Source organism: Crotalus tigris, unplaced genomic scaffold (genome assembly GCF_016545835.1).
Source record: "Crotalus tigris isolate CLP2741 ecotype Arizona unplaced genomic scaffold, ASM1654583v1 scf7180000017588.1960692, whole genome shotgun sequence".
NCBI classification, from domain to species: Eukaryota; Metazoa; Chordata; class Lepidosauria; order Squamata; family Viperidae; genus Crotalus; species Crotalus tigris.
Window position 1 is genome coordinate 203,069 of NW_024096494.1, and position 18,798 is coordinate 221,866.

The 18,798-nt window shown below is 37.4% G+C and overlaps 1 protein-coding gene across 1 annotated transcript; it reads left to right on the plus strand.

Annotated features, from left to right (window-relative positions):
• Positions 1-5,643: 5,643 nt before the first annotated feature.
• On the plus strand, positions 5,644-18,267 carry MRPS33 (mitochondrial ribosomal protein S33). Its single transcript, XM_039361760.1, has 3 exons — positions 5,644-5,765; positions 8,075-8,332; positions 18,117-18,267. The coding sequence occupies exons 2-3, from the start codon at positions 8,115-8,117 to the stop codon at positions 18,217-18,219; spliced, it is 321 nt and encodes a 106-aa protein (XP_039217694.1). The 5' UTR covers positions 5,644-5,765; positions 8,075-8,114; the 3' UTR covers positions 18,220-18,267.
• Positions 18,268-18,798: the final 531 nt, after the last annotated feature.

Genomic DNA, 18,798 nt, shown 5'->3' on the forward strand with positions numbered 1-18,798 from the left:
GCCATCTTATGGGATTTTGGATGCATAACATTGCTGTTGCAGCACCTGGAAGCCATAATTCCCAAAATTACATTGGCTCCCAACCTTTCATAAAATACTGAATGTAGTCCAGGGTCTGGGGCTAGAAGGTTACAAAGCCCATTGAGAGAGTTCTTGATTGTTTATCTGGTTTAAACCCTTTGCCCATTCAGAGTTTTTACCCTTTGTTAATATTGTTGTTAACAGGTTGTTGGCTGCTAAGAGACATTTGTGAGGTGAGTGGCCATATAAATCAAAGGAAGAAAGGTAGGTTGGTTGGTTTTGTGTGCTATGCAAGTCATGTCTTTATGTTTATGCATCTTTCACACAACTTGCTTAATCTGCTTAAACTTATTTGCTTGCACAAAACATTCAACCAACCAAAGGTCTACATTCCCCCAAAAAAGCTAAATCATGAAAGACTCTCAAACCAGGTAAATTCAAGAAAGAATGTCATATTGTGCAGTTGCAACAGCTACATCTTTAATTGGCCTCATTAAGTGTGTTAGGAAAATGAAGTAGTAATTGTGTAGGTGCCATCCATATGGTCCAGCCTGAGAAATACATTGCAAGCAATCTGTTAGAGTGAAAGGCCGAATGAAAGAAAATGATGATTTAAAGCCTGGCAAAGGGGGGCGGGGGAGAATCTAAGATTCTGCAGAAGGTGATCTTAGCTATTACTGTGAATACTTTATTATCTCCATTTGTTTCCTTCCTAGTATTTTTCCTTCAAGTGCAGGACCCACTTTTTTTTTTAATCAATGGAATGTTGATCCATTCATTGCAATAGGAACTGACTGACTGACCTGGCTGAGCTGAGACTAAGAGACAGTGACTGGCCCAAAGTTACCCTATCAGCTTTCATGTCTAAGGTGAGACTAGAAGTCACATTCTCCTGGTTTCTAGACTGGTAACTTAGCCTTAACCGATATCTCCAATAAAAGCAACCACTCAAGATATTCAAGCAACTATCAAAGAGAGATAAATCTCAAAATAAAAATGTATATTCAAGACAAAACTTCAGCATTTAGTGACAGCTTTAAGAACCTTTTGAGTTCCTTCACAGAGAAAAATATTGCAGTGACCTGAAGAAACCATGACAACAAACCTGTTGTTTGGTTTCCACAGACCTGATCCCACTACAGGTATTTGTTTGGGAAAGGAGCCAACTGGAAGGAAAGGTATGTGAAGAAAGAGCAAGAAGACGGAAGAATTACAAGATGCTAGAGTTGGAAGACAATTTATCAGGAATTGCCAAGAGTCTCTGGCTTGAAGTGCAGTGTAGAATGCTGAGCTGGCAGTAAAATAATTTCAGACTCTGGAGTGATTTTATTTACTCAAACTGGTCATTATGTCAATGTTTTTGAAACTTGGCAATTTAAGATGTATGAATTTCAAATCCCAAAATTCCACAGCCAGCATGCTTTGAAAACAATGTTTAAGATTCTCTATAAAGGGCTGCATTGAGTGTAACTTTGTCTAAAGCCACTCCAGCTCTTTAGGAGTGTTTATGAGTTCTGATTTCTTTAACAACTGCCTATTAATCTGCAGTAGCTAGAATTTTTTCTCTCTTTACATTGCTGGAAATTACCACTTTCCATAGTACAATTTATGCTCCCTAGAGTCTCCCAGTTTTCTGGGATGCTGCAAACTGCATTCTAACACATATGGAGATCGTCAGTTATAAAAAATACTTCCTTAGCAGTCACTAAACAAATATACAGTCAAACTACATCTGGCATTTCCCCTCACAAGATATGGCATGATTTCTAGACACCAAGGCTTTGCCATGACAGTTTTAGGTATAATATGAATTAGAGACATTAAAAAGTCCCTGTAATGAGTTCCCAGTGGGATGGCTCCAAGCAATGGCATCTCTGAGGGGTCCTTAGTGCTGTCTGAGCTTGGTTGTTTTCTTCAGATGTTTCATTACCTGGTAATGTAACTAGGTAACATCAAAAGTGCTAGTGATGATGATGGTACCTAGTTTTGGTAATGAAACGTCTGCAAGAAAACATCGAAGCTCAGAGCGCACCAAGGACCCCTCATTTCAACCCTGAGTCTCCTTTACTAATGCCATCTCTAAAAAGGACATATTTGCTACGGTATATTGCCCTTGAAATTAAAGGAGTAAATTAATTTTATTTTATATAGATTAGTATATATATAGTATTCAGATGACATACTGGAAGACAGACTTAGAGAAAGCATGTACATTTTTCTGGATCAAGAGACATAACTGAACTTTAACCAATAGGTCAGTGATCATACTTCAGAAAAAAAAATGGGTGGAACATAGGAGAAAAACTAAATTTTATGTTATTACATTTACATTTAATAAAAATGAAATATGGGATTAGTATAGGCTTATTCTCCCACATATATTTAATAATGCTTCCTTTCTGCCATATTATCATTACAATATGGTAATTTTATAAAGTCTCTTATGGGCTGCACTTGAGACTTTAAAGGGTGTTTGGCCATGGGGCTCTGGGTTGTAGACCTGTGGCTTGGGGAATTCTGTTCAATCTCTTTTCCATGATATTCTCCTGTGTAATTTCTATACAAATTAGAATTTGGTTACTTTTTTGCAAGTTCCCAAATAATATTTAGTTTTTACAGCATTTTAAATACCTGCAGGTTTTAATTAGATCTCCACATGCATTACATTGTTAACACATAATCATGCTATAGAAAAGTAGTTGTCTTCTCTTTGTGATTTATTTGACTTCCCAACCATTACCTATGCTCATAACGCCTGGGAGTATTTATGGCTGATGATACACTTATCTTAGCATTGGTGTCGCTTCTTTCCTGGCTTCCCAGTCTTTGACAATTGGCTTCTAGGTATCCTTGACATGTTTTCCTTAGATGCCTCTCATTGTTACATCAATAGATGCTGTGCCCAAAATAGTCTGGCATCATGCAGCCACTATTTCAGTGTTTACTCTTAGGAAAGATAAGTCCCCCAGCCCACCCCCTGCAGTCAATTGTCAGTAGCACTTAGAGCCTAGAAACCTTCCTAAGGATGCTACATAGTGTTTTATACATAATGCTTTATATAACAAGGGCAGCCTTCATTTGTTGAAGAATAAAATATACTTATCTGAATTCACATTAAAGATTAAGCTTTACAAATCACAACAGATAATATCAAGTCAAAAACGTTGGGGTTAGAGTTGTATAAATCTAGTCAGACTGATGCTTTAACAGAGGAAAACATTGCACAAGCAACATTAGATATAAGCAGCTTGTTCTGTAAAACCTCCATGAATCAATTTTTTTCAGGGGAACTTTATCAGTCGTGGAATTGGTGACTTTTCCATTAATTTTATGTTTCAGTCTGCTTTATCATAGATGGCAGTACTAAAAGGAAATGGAAATAATATGTTCTTCTACTTGATTTCCTCTTCATTAATTTTTTACATTATAAAAAGAAACAAAGAGTACCTATGTTAGAGATTCAATTGCATTATACAATTCTATGTGTGCTTATTCAAGGTCATCTTTGACCTCAATGGCATTTTCTGCATAAAACTATATATTGGTCAAGGACTGCCTTTCAGAAAGTAGGCAGAATCAAATCATACAAGTGGAAGGATAAAATAAATAAACATATGAGCCAAACACAAAAATGTAATGTATCTGAAGTCATTAGAATTTTTGTTTAATTAAAAGTTTCTGTTAAATTTTGATGGCAAGCCATTCTATTAAGTTTCAACGATAGCTGAAGGGGACAAGATAAGATCATGGAATCTCTCCAGGACTGCAGTCTTCATAAAGTAAGCCAAAATAATCCATAGGCAACCTGGAGAAGTCATAGTGAAACTGTACATATTGATACCAATGCACAAAAGCCGTCATGACATGGATATAAGATATCCATTAAGAAGCACCCAAATTTTGATCACATGACCATGGGAATGCTGTGATGTTCATAAGTGCAAGGATGGTTGCAAGTTACTTTGTCAGTGACGTTATCAGTTTGAACTGGTCACTAAATGAATGGTTTTAGTTGAGAACTACCTGTAATTGCTAAGTATTTTGAAAACTCATTCCCCAGAAATTGGAGCATGGCTAAACCTGTCCTGAGAAATTTATAGGCCTTGAGTTCTAAGAATTTAGAGTTTTTTACAGCAGAAGAATGAGCAATCTGGAGCCACAGAGACACGTAAATCCTTCCTTTAATTTTTAGTGTCCTTTTTAAGTGAAAACTGTGGTTAGATTAACACAACACTATAACAGTGTGGAAATGTTTCCTTAAGATGTTGTGCAAATCCAGGTTGTGTGATTATTTCAAGATTCTGTGTGACATATGAACACAAGTAAACTGAACTGAATCTTGAAACTTGCAACGCTGTTCTTATTTACCAGGCAATAAACCCCAATACATTCAGCAGAACTTCTATAAATAAATAAATACAAATAAAGCGTCTACGAAGTTCAGCTTGACTGCTGATGACTACCTGGGCACAGCCACAGTGATTTCTTAGCAGCTATAAGGCTTGTCATTATCTTTGCCAAGACTAATTTTTTTAATTGCCTAACTAGCCTGTAGCTCTGGTATTCCATGGTGCTATTTTTATCATTTATTCATTTTTGTCCTATTTAGAAGTCACACAAATCCACACCAACGGTTTCATATGAGGGGGGGGGGAAGAGAGAGATCCCTATTAAAATGGCAAAAAGCCTTGATATTAATAGAATGCCCAGCCTGGTCTACTGAAGCTCTTCCCTTTGAATTCAAAACAATCAATTTCATTCCACCAGTAGCCACAAATTTACAAGAATTGTACTATGCAAGGCTGCTATCCTGCCCAGGTAGCTCCATTTGCCTCACTGAACTCAGTGAGTCTTATTCACTTTATTAATTTCCCATTACATTTTCCTCTTGCCTTAAGATTGTCATACAGAAAAACTATCTACGCAGTTGCTAAGGGTTGACACATCCAGCACATAATTGAGTGATTTTGAATCTACCATTCAGCCAACCTACCTCACAGAATTGTTGTTGTGAGGAAGACAGGAGGCAAGAGTATTAGGTACATTTCCACTTCAAGTTATATATTTAAAAAGGTTGAATAACAATATTATTATCCTGTCTTTTTAAATATATAATTCAAGGTAGCAAAGATAACTAATATTCCTGCCTTGTTTGGTGCACTATCAGGCAGATGTTTAGACTGGATTTGGTATTTTTGTCCACCTATTGAGTCATTATTATTATTAATTTATATAACAATAATTTTAATTATGTATTGAATTTAAATTTATTTATTATATTATATTATATTCAATTTTATTCGCTTCCCAAGAGTCTAGTAGTGGACTCTTATTTATAACTTTTAGTATTTTTTTCTCTCTCGGAGCTCATGGTGGCGTTATTTAGGTCACCTCCTCTTATTTCCCCGAGCAAAAATAATCTTTAGATGTGCTGAAATGGCGTGGACGATCAGGACTGTTCAAGCGACTCCCGCTCAGCACCAGTTCTGCGAAGAGTACATACTCCAAAGACCGCTTCGATCCTAAACACGCGCCAAACTCCCGATTCCGTATAGTGACGTCACGCCCAGCCTATTCAAGATGGTAGCATCCGCAGAGGAAAAGAAAGTCCGCATGCGTATCAGAACGTACCTTCGCTCATATGTTTCCGCCGTTTGGATTTTATCCGTTGACCTACCCGGAGCGCTTAGGGAGAAGAGCACTTCCTCCGGGTAAAGAGGTGTGCCCGTTTCAAGAGCTGAAAGGTTAGTAGAGGGGCGAGTTGTTTTGTTTTAGTTTTGGGGTTTTTTTTTCCAAGCTTTTGTAATTTACTTTAAAAACAACTTGGGCTTCGTTTGGGTTAGTAAAAAATGAATGGTGTGTGTGTTTTTGTGAAAACTAAGTTTTTTTTTCTTTTCTTTGTGAACAATTGAGGTTTTCTCCAGGGAATGATATAATAGGGTTTGTTAAGAGATGCTTATATGGGCATTTTCTCAGAACATGAAAACAGTTCGCGAGTGTAGTGTATTGGGAATCCGTTGGCTGAAGATGAACGAATACAATCTGCTGTTCGCTTTCATAAATTTTGCTGCAGGAGTTAGTCTGAAGTGTGGACTTCAATTCCCAGAATTCCCCCGTCAGCTCACATCTTAAAACTTGCTGGGATTTAAAAGCAAAGGGAATACGTGTCAGTTATTGTAAAACCAATGCTGTTGTTTTCAAATTTTCCTGCCTGCAAATGTTTGGGAAATGATGTGGTTGATTGTTAACATTCTTAGTTAGAAGATGCTTCAATGGTTGTCTAAAAAAAAAGTATGGGAAAAAGAAGCTTGATTCTCCTCCCCCAGCCCATGAGACCCATTTATTTAAGGGTGTAGAAACAATGCCTACGGTGAAATTGGAGAACATAGTCTCCTTTTCTCCGTTCCATCTTTGCAAAAGTCACATGCTCCAACCTTTTTGTCAAAATGATGAAAGCAGTATCTCATCTCGATGTAAGCTATGCCCTTTTATACGTACATGTGAAATCATAGCACATATAGAGAAATGGCAGATCTTATGGCATGTCACTCTTCATGATTTGATACATGCAGACACATATACACCTCTATGCAGATACTTTATGTATTTTAATCTGATAGTTCATTCAGACAACTTAGTCTGGGAAATTTCTTCAGAATGCCCCCTTTTTGAAAAAAAAAAAAACCCAAAGATTTGTGATTGAGGGCTTTTTCTCAGTGCTGTGTTAACATGCTTTCTTCCAGTATTTTGAGTCCCCAGAAAAATATGGTAACATAAATTGCACAGTCCCAATGGCTAAACTTTAATCTGCCTCAGAAATGAGACCAGGAAGTAGTGATATCCTTATAGGTTTGATGTGGGACAAGTTTAAAAAAAGCAACTGCAGGATTCCCCAAGTTTGTTTCTTTGCACTGACCATCACTGGCTAATGAGAAAAACAAGCACCAATAATTCTCTTGTGCTGCAACAGGATTTCGTTGGTTCCCTGTGATATAGGTGGGCCTCTTTTTAAGTGGCCTATGTCAGGATGCCGATGACTTTAAACTATTTTAAAGCGTGGATCTAATACTCTTCAGAAAGAATATTATCCTATTCATTTAAACATGAAATAATATTTGATCTGTTATTTAAACATGGAAGAGTGCTGAATCCATGTTTGATAGGTCACATATATAGTGAAGGGTCATGCACTGAAATGGAAGAAAACTTGTCTTGACGGGTGACAGGTATGGTGAGAAGAGGTTCTTTCAGTTGATTGGGAGAGCTACTTCCTGTTCAGCTCAAGTTCTTCCACATTTGTTTGACCTCAGGTAACATGCCCAACAGGGAAAATAAATGAACAGGGAGGGAGGGACCAATAAAAGGATCAATAGGCAATAGCAATGCTGGAAGTGTGGTTAGCAGCACTCAGAAGTAGCCCATAAATTACTTAGATGAGCTATGGTGGTGCAGTGATTAGAATGCAGTATTTCAGTCAAATTCTGCCCACAGCCATGAGTTTGTTCCTGATGGGTTCAAGGTTGACTCAGCCTTCCACCCTTCCAAGGTCAGTAAAATGAGAATCCAGATAGCTGGGTGCAATATGCTGACATTTGTAAACTGCTCAGAGAGTGCTGTAAAGCACTATGGAGTAGTATATAAGTCTAAGTGCTATTGCTATAGAGTACAAAGATAGTATAGAAATAGGAAAAATAGCACAAATAATAAGAGCAAAAATAAACTTGTAAATGTACTTATTTGTGCAGCCATTGGGTTCTAGGGTAGCCCTTTCTCCTTTTTCCATTGATTACTATCAGCACAATTGACTTTTCAAGTGAGTCATCTCTCATGACATGATACCTGCTTATGTGAAATGCACCTAGGGTTATTATCTCACACTAAATCATGGCTCACTTCACTGTATTTTGTTGAACACAAATATGCAAAGCTAAAACCCAGTAAGCTACATTATTGCTTAATATGATGTATGATTCTAGCTTTTATATATAAAAAAAAGAGGAAGCAATTGGTAGAATGTCTTAATGCTACCTTCTTCTCTCACTTTTGGTTGAAGGAGGAGTGCATATGTCCACTTGCCTAGTTTGTACTTGGAGATGTCAGCCCCTCTTTCCAACTATGCCTTACGGATGGCCCGCCTGAGTAAACAAATATTTGGAGAAGTTGTTCGCCCAACCGATTCTTCATCCATGAAAGTCGTCAAGCTGTTAAGCGAGCAGCCCTTGGCAAAGCGCAAGGAAGTCTATGACTGGTATCCTCCTCACAATATCTACAGTGGTCTCATGTGGAGGCTTCGTTCCTATGGTCTCTACAGGTAATTCAGAGATATGGGAATATGGGGAAGGATGGAGGCAGACTGGCACAGTGACAGTAAATGATGAATCCTCAAGAGTGACTTCTTCCTTTACTTCATGGAAGTATCTGCCACACACCTAATTAATTTAATTTTTTTTGGTAATATATTTTATTGTTTTTTAAAAAACATAAATCACTTAATAATTGGTGAACAGTGTGTTGTCTGGGTTTACATTTATAAAACAATCATTAATTGATTGCTATAATCCATAATCCACATAATAGTTTTAGTTGACTTCCTCTTTTCCCACAATATCCTCTTGCAAACATTGAGTTAATATAATTTTATTGTTTCGATAGATAACAATTAAATATATAATTTTCCCAATATTCCTAAAAATAATAATCTCATCAATATAATATTTCTTTTCTATCCGATCATTCTGGTTGCCTTATCATAGATCCTGTTACAGTTCTTATTTTAATTTATTTCTAGGTATTCTTACTGGTTAAGATTTTCTCAAAAATTGATTATATTTAAAAATTTGGCCCTATTTTTTTCCATATGAATCACCTCACACTTTTACATTTCCTAAGGGATAGATAAAACAGTGGAAAAAAAGAAAAGAGAGCAAGAATAAAGAAACATAAAAAATAACATACTACTTAAAATATATATCCCTCCTAAGCTAATATATATATTTGTTTCCAAGATTTCTTATTCTTTATTAACCATAATTAAAAATATGTTTAATCTTTATTCCAATTAATACATCAAATCATCTAATCCTTTAACTCTTATTCAAAACATTTTTAATCCATTATAATTTTCTTAAATTCAGTCACATTTAAATATCTAAAACATTTCCTTTATCTAAGTCATTTCAACTTTTTTTTTACTCTCATATCAAGAAAGAGAATAAAAAAAGGGGGGGGGAAGCATATTATATTACTTAGGGAATTCATCCCTCTTAAAATTATATATTCCAAATCTTTTCTATTTCTTTAATCATATTCAAACAAATGTATCTTTTTAAAGTATTTTCTCTGATAAGTCCCATCATCTATTTTCTTGGTTTCCACTTTAATCTTTTTCCTTTGCCCAATATCTTTCATAACCAATGTATTTTGCTGAATCAAAAGGTTTTTCCGTATGTTTGTAAATGTTATTGTAGATATAAAAAGTAAATCAGGTGAAATGTCTTTGTATGGGGCTTCTGCCTTTCCATGTTGATTGAAGATCTTTTTCTTTCTCTCCACTTTTCTTATCATTTCCTTTTTCTCCGATGTTCCTGACATCTCTACAGTCCATTTTATCCAATCTGTTTTCTTGTCCTCAGATTCATTTTGTAGTCTTACAGGATAAGTTGTTTTTTCCAATTCTTGTAAAAAAATTTTCCACTAGAATTAAATCATGTTTCTTTTTAAGTTCCATTTTTAAGTTTCTATTCTCAATTCTATATCCATTTATCTGTTTTATCTGCTCCTTCTCTGTTGTTGTTTTATGGGATTTTTTTTGTTGTAGAGTTAATTTGGAAATAGATTGATTTATATTTTCAAAGTTATTTTGAATTTCTTTGTGGTTTAAAATCATTGTTGTTTGAATTAATTACAGTATATTATATATCTCCTCCTGTGAGGTATTTATGTTTTCTTGATATGTTCTTTCTACATGTCTCTGATCCATGATGGCCAAGAATTTAAGTTTTTCCCTTCCTTTTTTTCTCTGTAAATAGCTTTAGAGTCCAAATTAAATAGATATTTGTAATCCAAATAGTTCAAAAAAGATTTTTTTCTGAAATTTATAATTCTATCTTTGTCTACAGCCCAGATTATTGTCTTTTTTATCACAGTTGTTCTTTGTTGTTAAAGCTTTGAAGATCACAGACACAGATTAGCTTTTCCCAGGTTTTGTCAAGTCTTATATTAAAGTCATAGTCTTCATCCACCACTAGGTGTCAGCAACATTTCACGTCCATGTATTTTGATCCTCCATAAAAAGATTAATTCACCTCTTCCGTTAGTATAAGGATGGGGCGGAAATCCCCCTCCTTCCCTTTCGGAGGTATTTTGCTTCTTGGGGATCTTTTCCAGGAAATTACGTATAAAAGAAAAAAGAGAAGATTGGATTCCTCACCCAGTTTCAAGCATGCTGTTCACAGTTGTGCTGGTTAGTGCTTTTGGACTTCGGTTGCTAGTAGCTTGGGCTGGTCAATGCAAAACCAGCCTTTCTCCTGTCAGGTTAGAAGGCTTTCCCCAAGTCGAACAGAACGGCCAGAGCACCCTTCTTTCTTTTCCGCCTCTCTGGGGCAATTTAGACCCATTTAGGGTCCCCTGGCAGGGCAAAATTAGCCGTGGGGGTGTGGAGAATCCTCAAGCCCACAACCGGAAGCCCCTAATTAATTTAATTTTAAAGCATTATTTAAACATCAGGGCTGAAATCTCAGGGAATTCCCACAACTAACAACTTTTGACATTGTCACCTGAAATGTCGTAAAGTCACATTAAAAAATGTAAAAATTGTGATATTTCAGAGCATTTTAGTGGGTAAAATTGGAAAACGGTTTTAACTCTGCACATACCTACATGTGTAAACTGGACTGATTGGTTGGAATTCTTCCTTTACCAAGTCTGGTTTTGCAATAGATACTGTAGATGGACATTTAGGCAGTGCACTGATTTTCTAAGTGATGTCCAAGAATTTTTGGTATGGCACCAAGTTATGTTGTTAACTATCATGTTGAATGGAGAAATCTGAAATATTGGAAATACTGGTTATGTATATGATTATAAATATAATTGTTGATGATCTTATTCTCTATTTATTTGTTAGTAGCATTGGTAATGAGTGCTTACTGTGAAATCCATAGGTTAAATAGGTGCTAAATGAAGGTATGTAAGAACCATTTTGGTTTGAGTTAAGACAATAGGCTAAAAACCATGCATGCTAGTCCCATCTTAGGCACACAACCAGCTGAATGACACTCTCTCTCTCTCAGCCCTAGGAAGGAGGCAAGGGCAAGCCACTTCTGAAAGAAAACTCATAGGGAGTAGGCCAGGGAGTTGCCAGGAGTTGACACTGGACGCCTTTCAGTTGGCTTTCAGGCTGGGTTATGGGATGGAAACGGCATTGGTTGCACTTGCAGATGGTCTCTGGTGAGAGCAGGATGGGGGTATGCACCCCATCTTGGCTCTCCTTGATCTTGCAGCAGCTTTCAGTACCATCAATCATGTATTCTTTTGGGCTGGGGATAGGCGGCACAGCATTGCACTGCTTCAGTTCATTTTTCCAAGGCTGCTCCCAATCAGTGTTAATAAGAAGCTAAAGGTCCAGCCCTTGGCCACTCCTTTGTGAGGCACCAAAGGGCTCGGTATTTTCTCCACTCTTTTTTAACACCTACATTAAACTGCTAGGTGAGATCATATGGGATGAGATATCATCAGTATGTTGATGATATACAGCTGTACATCTCCATCCTAGGTGATCCAAGCGATGCTGTGACTGCCCTTTCTTGGCTGAACCCAAGCAAGATGGAGTGGCTATGGGTGCAAGAAACCTCTGGAGCTGGTGGTTTATCATCATTAACTCTGGATGGGGTTGTACTACCCCAGACAGATCCGGTGCGCAAGTTGGGGGTCCTCCTGGACTTATGACTCCTGCTCAAAGGGCAGGTGGTAGTCGTGGCTAGGAGAGCCTTTGTGTAACTACATGTTGTGCACCAGTTGTGCCCTTACCTGGATCCCGAGGCCCTGTGCATGGTCACTTGTACCCTTATCATCTCATGGCTGGCTTACTGCAACATGCTGTACGTAGGGTTACCCTTGGAGAGTATTTTGAAGCTTCAGCTAGTGCAGAATGCAGCAGTGTGCACAGCCTGGGAGCTTCTATGGCTAGACATGTAACACTATTACTACGCAAGTTGCATTGGTTGCCAGTGTACTTCTGGATCCAGTTCAAAATGTTGGTCATTACTTTTAAAGCACTACATGGTCCAGGGTGTCTGAAGGAGCTGTCTCTCTCTGATGGGACAAGCCCACCCCACTTATGCCAGTGGAAAAGGCCTGCTACCGATCCTATCTGCTAAGGTATTGAAGCAGGCAAGATCAAGGAGAAGAGCCTTTTCTGCTGTGGCCCCATCTCAATGGAACATTCTTCCACCAGAGATTAGAGTTGTCCCCTCCTTTTGGCCTTATGGAAGGGGATCAAAACCTGGCTTTGCCAGTTGGCCTTGGGTCCTGAGGAGGGCACTCACCTCTGGAGATGACTGATGGGGTAAGAAGACCTCATCCCCATCCCATCTGGCTCTTCGCTGTCTTAGCTTGGTTTTAATATAGTGCTTAATAATGTTTTAACTTTGTCCCAGAGGTGCTTTTTCAAAAGCCAGCTGGACTTTTTTGGTTCTTTCCTTTCAGCTTCCAGAAAGTCTAGGAAGTTCACAATAAAGACCAAATGCCTTTTGAAAAAGCACCTTTGGGACAACCATGACCTATATGATTGAGAATCTCCATAGAAATTTTTAACTTTGTGTTGTTTTAATCTTTTTATTTTTTGCCTGTTTTGATAATTTGTAAATCACCCAGAGTCACCTTGTAAGGAATATGGGCTGCAAAAAAATTTAATAAATAAATAGAAACACTGACTGAAAGGAGTAGATGGTTTCCTCTCTGCTAAGTCTCTAATTGTTTAACCTCATAAGATTCTAGCAGTATCCATACCATGCAAAATTTTACATACAGTACCTCTATCATGTCTTCCTTATTAAGTTTGTTCAGCTAAGGCTGTTCCATGTGTTGTGGCTGTGCTTCATTTCAGGAATTATTTTGTAATAGTTGTGTAGTTTGTTTGGCTTTGGTTTAATGTATTGTGCGAACTAAAGCACTGTGGATTGTAAGCTGTGGATTTGCATGTGTGATTATTCAACTGTTCCAAACCTTACATCCTATCCTTTTGTACATGGGTTAATATTACCCATATGTACAAAGAGGCGACACTTTGATAACAATGTTATACTTGCACTCTTGTAGATTGTGATATACATGTAAGTGCCTGTGCTTACATCCTACGAAATAAATGTAAGATATAAAGCGCTTTATTTATTTCTACACTTTTGCCAGCCAAAATATCATAAATCTGTAGATCTCATGGCATCTTGCAATGTTTTGAGATCCTTACCTTAGAATGATAACTAAACTCAGCAATTTATTCAACTCAAGTTAAGCAAACTATGGCTTATGCATGAACATAGAGAAAAGCCCAAAGTCTTTTTTGTATTTATAAAAAATAGTCTGTTCAAGCTTACATGCTCACTCCTTTCTAGGATTTCAGATCCTGGTTTGTTTCCTAACTAAAGTTTCAAAAGTAAACCCCCAAGTTATTTTATAATTTGTTAAAAATCAGGAGATGCTTCTAATTTCCTTTTTCTGACATGCACAAAAGTAGGAAGTGTAGGGATATGCTTGAATTTTGCAAGCTTCTTTATTAATTGATCCCTTTCTCAGAAAAGCCTACAAGGGCTCTCACTCTGAAATATGTTTGGCTGCAGGCAGTAAGCATTTTATGGAAGTGGAACAGAATCAAGGTCTGTATGGTACTTTGTGAACAGTTAACAATATTAACAGCTCTACGGTCTTGAGGAAATGATATTATCTGGCTAATGGACAAATAATGCAACTGGGAAATATAAATCAGAATTAAATCCCTAATTCAGTGCATGGCTCTTTAATCAGACCTGGCTTTATTAAAAGGTTTTGTTCATTTTGTTAGTTTAAGCAGAATGCTCCCTTCAGTTAAACAAAAGATGTGAAAGGAACTCTTGCTGGTCTTATTTTAAGTCCTTTAGAATTATGTACTGTATATGGTCTCTAACAGATTTAATTGTACCATAAGCAATTTAAAAACATCCAGTTGTGCACAATTAAAAAGATGGCTGGGATAGAGAAAGGAGAACTTTGCAGGACATTCAGAGAAGAAAAGTATGGTAGGATGTTTGGGGTTGTTTTTTTTTTAGCAATATTGGGAATTTACATTTGTGCTTGATATTCTGTCAGTGAGACTTCATATACATAATCCTACTGTTAAAAAAATAACCTGATATGATTCTGAGATGACATTTTGAAAAAAATATATAAAGAACTTTCTAGTGGTTTCAGAGCTATGTTTTCATACATGAATGTGCAAAACAATTCTGAATTAGTTTATCCCAGTGTTTCTCAATTTAGAAACTTTAAGATGTGCAAGCCTCAACTCTCAGGAATCCGCAATAGGTTGACTGTGGAATTCTGGGAGTTGAAGTCCACACTTCTTGAAGTTGCCATGGTTGAGAAACACTAGCCCAGAATTCCCCAACATTTCTGGCTTTGCGGACAATCGGGGGGGGGGGAGGGGATGGTTCCGTGTGAGCACCCACAAGTACATGCGTGCAGCTCCATTTGCACAAGCGGTGTGTACATATGCCTGCCGCTCACTTAAATGGAGCGTGCACGTGCATGCTCTCCGGCCGTTTCCATGGCCCAGTTGCAAACCTCTTACAGCCTCTAGTGCAGAGGTCCCCAATCTTTTGGGCACCAGGGAGCGGTTCTGTGGAGAGAGGTTTTTCCGTGGACCGGAGGGTGCATGTTTTTATGTGCTGCCTGCATTTTACGCATGGGGCTTTGCTTGTTTGTGCGGCCCGGCTGCTGGAATGCCATGGCCCGGTATTGGTCCATGGACTGGGAGTTGGAGACTCCTGCTTTAGTGGGCCACAGCCCATAGGTTGGGGATCCCTGCACTAGTCTATCCCTTCTTGGAGCTTTAGATGAGTCGCATTATACCTCCCAGAATTCCCAAACAAAATTCTCTACATTACAGAATATTTTATTCCAAGGCTGAGATAAGTTGTTCTTGGTGCATCTATTTCATTCATAAATTCCAGAGGCAGACTTTCCGTCACAGTTGATTTCATAAAAGTTATCATACTTTTCATACTTACGACTGCAGCATCCTCAAGGTCACATGATCAAAATTTGGCTGCTTAGCAACTGGTTCACATTTATGACAGCTGCAGTGTCCCAGTATCATGTGATCACTCTTTGCGACCGTCTGACAAGCAAAGTCAGTGGGGAAGCCAGTTTCATTCAACAACCATGCTACTAACTTAAAAATTGCAGTGATTCACTTAACAACTGTTGCAAGAAAGGTCATAAAATGGGACAAAGCTCACTTAACAAATGTCTCAGCTACATAAATTTTGAACTCAATTGTGATCGTAAGTTGAGGACTATCTGCAGAAACTTAACAATTGCTATGTGTCTGCCAGCTTGCCTTTTGACCCTTCTGGCCATCCAGAAATCTGATAGTCCCCCTTTGAGAACCCTTGTGGCACAGTGGTTAGACTGCAGTATTGCAGGCTAACTCTGCCAACTGCCAGGAGTTTGATCCTAACTGGTTCAAGCCTTCCATCCTTCCAAGGTCAGTAAAATGACCCAGATTGGGGACAAAATGTTGACTCTGTAAACCGCTTAGAAGGGCTGTAAAGCACTATGAAGCGGAATATAAGTCTAAGTGTTATTGCCAGTGCTCTTTGCTCATGACCCCCTCCCCATTTTGAGAGTTTCTACCATAGCTTACCAATTCCTATTAATGATGTGCAGTAATAACAAAAAACATTACCTAGCCCCAAATCAACTAGTAACGATAATGTTAATTGCAGCAGATGGTTTCTATATAATTAGAAGAGTAGTTGACCAAAAGTATTACCTCACATAGCATGTATTTTATATAGCCCCTTAGCTTTTTGTAAACTGGGCTTTAATGTTAAGCAAGTTGGTACCAAAGAAATATTTTATTTGCGATTTTTTTGATTCGTTGCTTCTAAATTCAGTCTACTTTTCTCATGTGCTTAATTTGGGCTCTGTATCCATATAGACCATGGATCCAGGTTGTCAATTTTGTGTGTATTCCATTGGCATGGTTATGCCCACCTTTAAAGTTATTTCACCTTTTCTATTCCTGAGTTAAAGTCAAATAAATGTGATATGCTAAAGTCAGTCCTGCAGAGAAATAATATGTGCATGTACCATAACAGTGCAAAAAGTGTGTTTATGTGCATGCTTGTGTTACAGTCTGACACATCTGTAGTTAAAGGGCTGTGGATTGGATGGTAGAAAAATCAACATTTGATTTAAAATTAGGGCACAGAAATTCAGCAATTAATATTGAAGGGAACACATGATATAGAATCTTATAAACCTTTTTTAAGAAGAAAAGGGAGTTTTTCAGAATCTTGTGACTGAAAATTATAGGGTACAATCAGTACTTTTCTGCTGGTGAGAATAATTATGCTTTAATGAAAAGATTCGCACTCTAGGATATGTTTTTCATTACATCTGCCTACTCAAGTTGACTCTTGGCATACACTTCCTAAACGAGGGCATGAATAATTTAAGAAATCGTCACTAAAAGTGAGAGTGGTCTTCTGTTTCACGTTCATATCTTTTTACTTGGCTTTAAATCATTTACTAGTTGCTAATTGATGTTCCATTTAAAAAAAAGAAAATATTGTTAATTGTGTCTGACTACCAGTAGTTCCAGGCTGGTTTTCCTTTTCAAAAGCTTCTCTGTAGATTCACAAAGGAGTCCATGAAATATTATTGTTTCCTGTGTCATAGGCAAGAACCAGAATTCAGTGGTTGAATAGGTTCTTCATGTCCCATTTTCAGTTAGATCTGTGTATCCCAAACTCAGCAAATTTAAGATGTATGGACTTCAATTTCTAGCATTCTTAGCAATAGCCATCCTATTATGGGAGTTCTAGAGACTGGAGTCCACATATCATAAAGTGGCTGAGATTGGGAAACAGAACCAAAGCTAGGAAAAGCTTTTAAAAGATCTGGAAATCTAATGCTATTTGGGAAATAGATTTATCCCTAAATACAGTTACCTGTTGGTTCAGTAAGTTGTGCAAATTCAGAAAATGGAGTCAAGAAAAAATAAGTATGCCATGTGTACAAAACTACAGATTGGCATTAGAACTGCTGTTTAGAAAAGAATCATAGGTTAATGATTCAGTCCATCTCCATAACTGCTGCCAACTTAGTCAGATCAGTTTTCCTGTATTTCTAAAAGGCATCATACTGAAATTTATCACTCTTATCATCACATGTTTGCTGAAGATGAAAATTATACTCCAGTAAATTTGGAGGCCACCAGATGCAAATGACCCACTGTCTGTAAGGAGTATAAATCCTTCCATTCGTCACCATCCAGTCAGAGCTAAAGAAGCTTCTTGGATGAAAAGCAAAACATCTTCAAAGAAAACAAGAAAGTCCAGTTTCCTCATGGAAAAAAGGCATCTTTGGGACAAGTTGACCCGCTGTTCTTTGTGGCAGCCCCTCAAATACTGTAATACTGCTATGTCACCCCTAGTCTTTATTTTCTCTAGACTAGCCATACCCAAATCCTGCAACTTTTCTTCATCTGTGTTAGTCTCCAGGCCTTTAATCATCTTAATTGCTCTTCTCTGCACTTTTTCCAAAGTTTCAACATCCTTTTTGTAACGTGGTGACCAACACCGGGTGCAGTGTTCAAGGTGTGTTCTTACTAAGGCTTTATAAAGCAGTGCTAATATTTCACGTGATTTAGCTTCCATGCCTCTGTCTATACAACCAAGGATGGTATTAGCTTTAACATTTAAGAACATTAAAATACTGTATGTTGCTTCATCTCAACTTGCCCATTGGTTAAAACTGGAAATCATTCTAATCTGAGATTAAATAAAGCGAATGTATACTTTGACTCATTCCTTGCGTTTGCCCTTTTGATTTAGGGATGAACATGAAGATTTTAAAGATGAGATGAAACGATTGAGAAGGCTGCGTGGAAAAGGACCCCCCAAGAAAGGGGAAGGAAAGAGAGCTCTGAAGAAATAGAAGCACTATTAGGCAACAAATATATTTAATAAAACATCTTGGAACAAGTGGCGGCTTTATTTAGTACTTTAGTTTGAAGGGGATTTTTTCCCATCCAATAGAAGGTTCCTTCCCATTTCAGGACTGGAATCTTTGCCCTATGATGTCAGTGTAATTAATCTGTCTTATCAACATAGATACCAAAACTACAGAGGTGAGTCCAATCATTTCAGTCTTTCCAACCCATTTTTTTCCTCTGGTTAGGAGGGAGGGTAAGTATTCTGTGGAAACATTCCATACAGTTGGCTTTATCCTTATGACTAGTATTTACATCATGGGTAGATGTCGTAAAAAAAATGTTAGTCAAATGTAATAAAGTTAAAAAAAAGCACAACAGTTGTGATACAGTTAGAAAAAGTGATACATTGTTTATTATTAAAATAAACTAAAACTTAAAACAAGATCAATATAATTTTGAACTAGTTCAGCTCTTTAATAGTCTTAAATCTAGACCACGTTGAGCTGTATTACTTCATTTTCTAAAGACATTACTATCGAAAGATATTTCAAAACTTGATGTGAATTTCTTGAGTTCTTTGT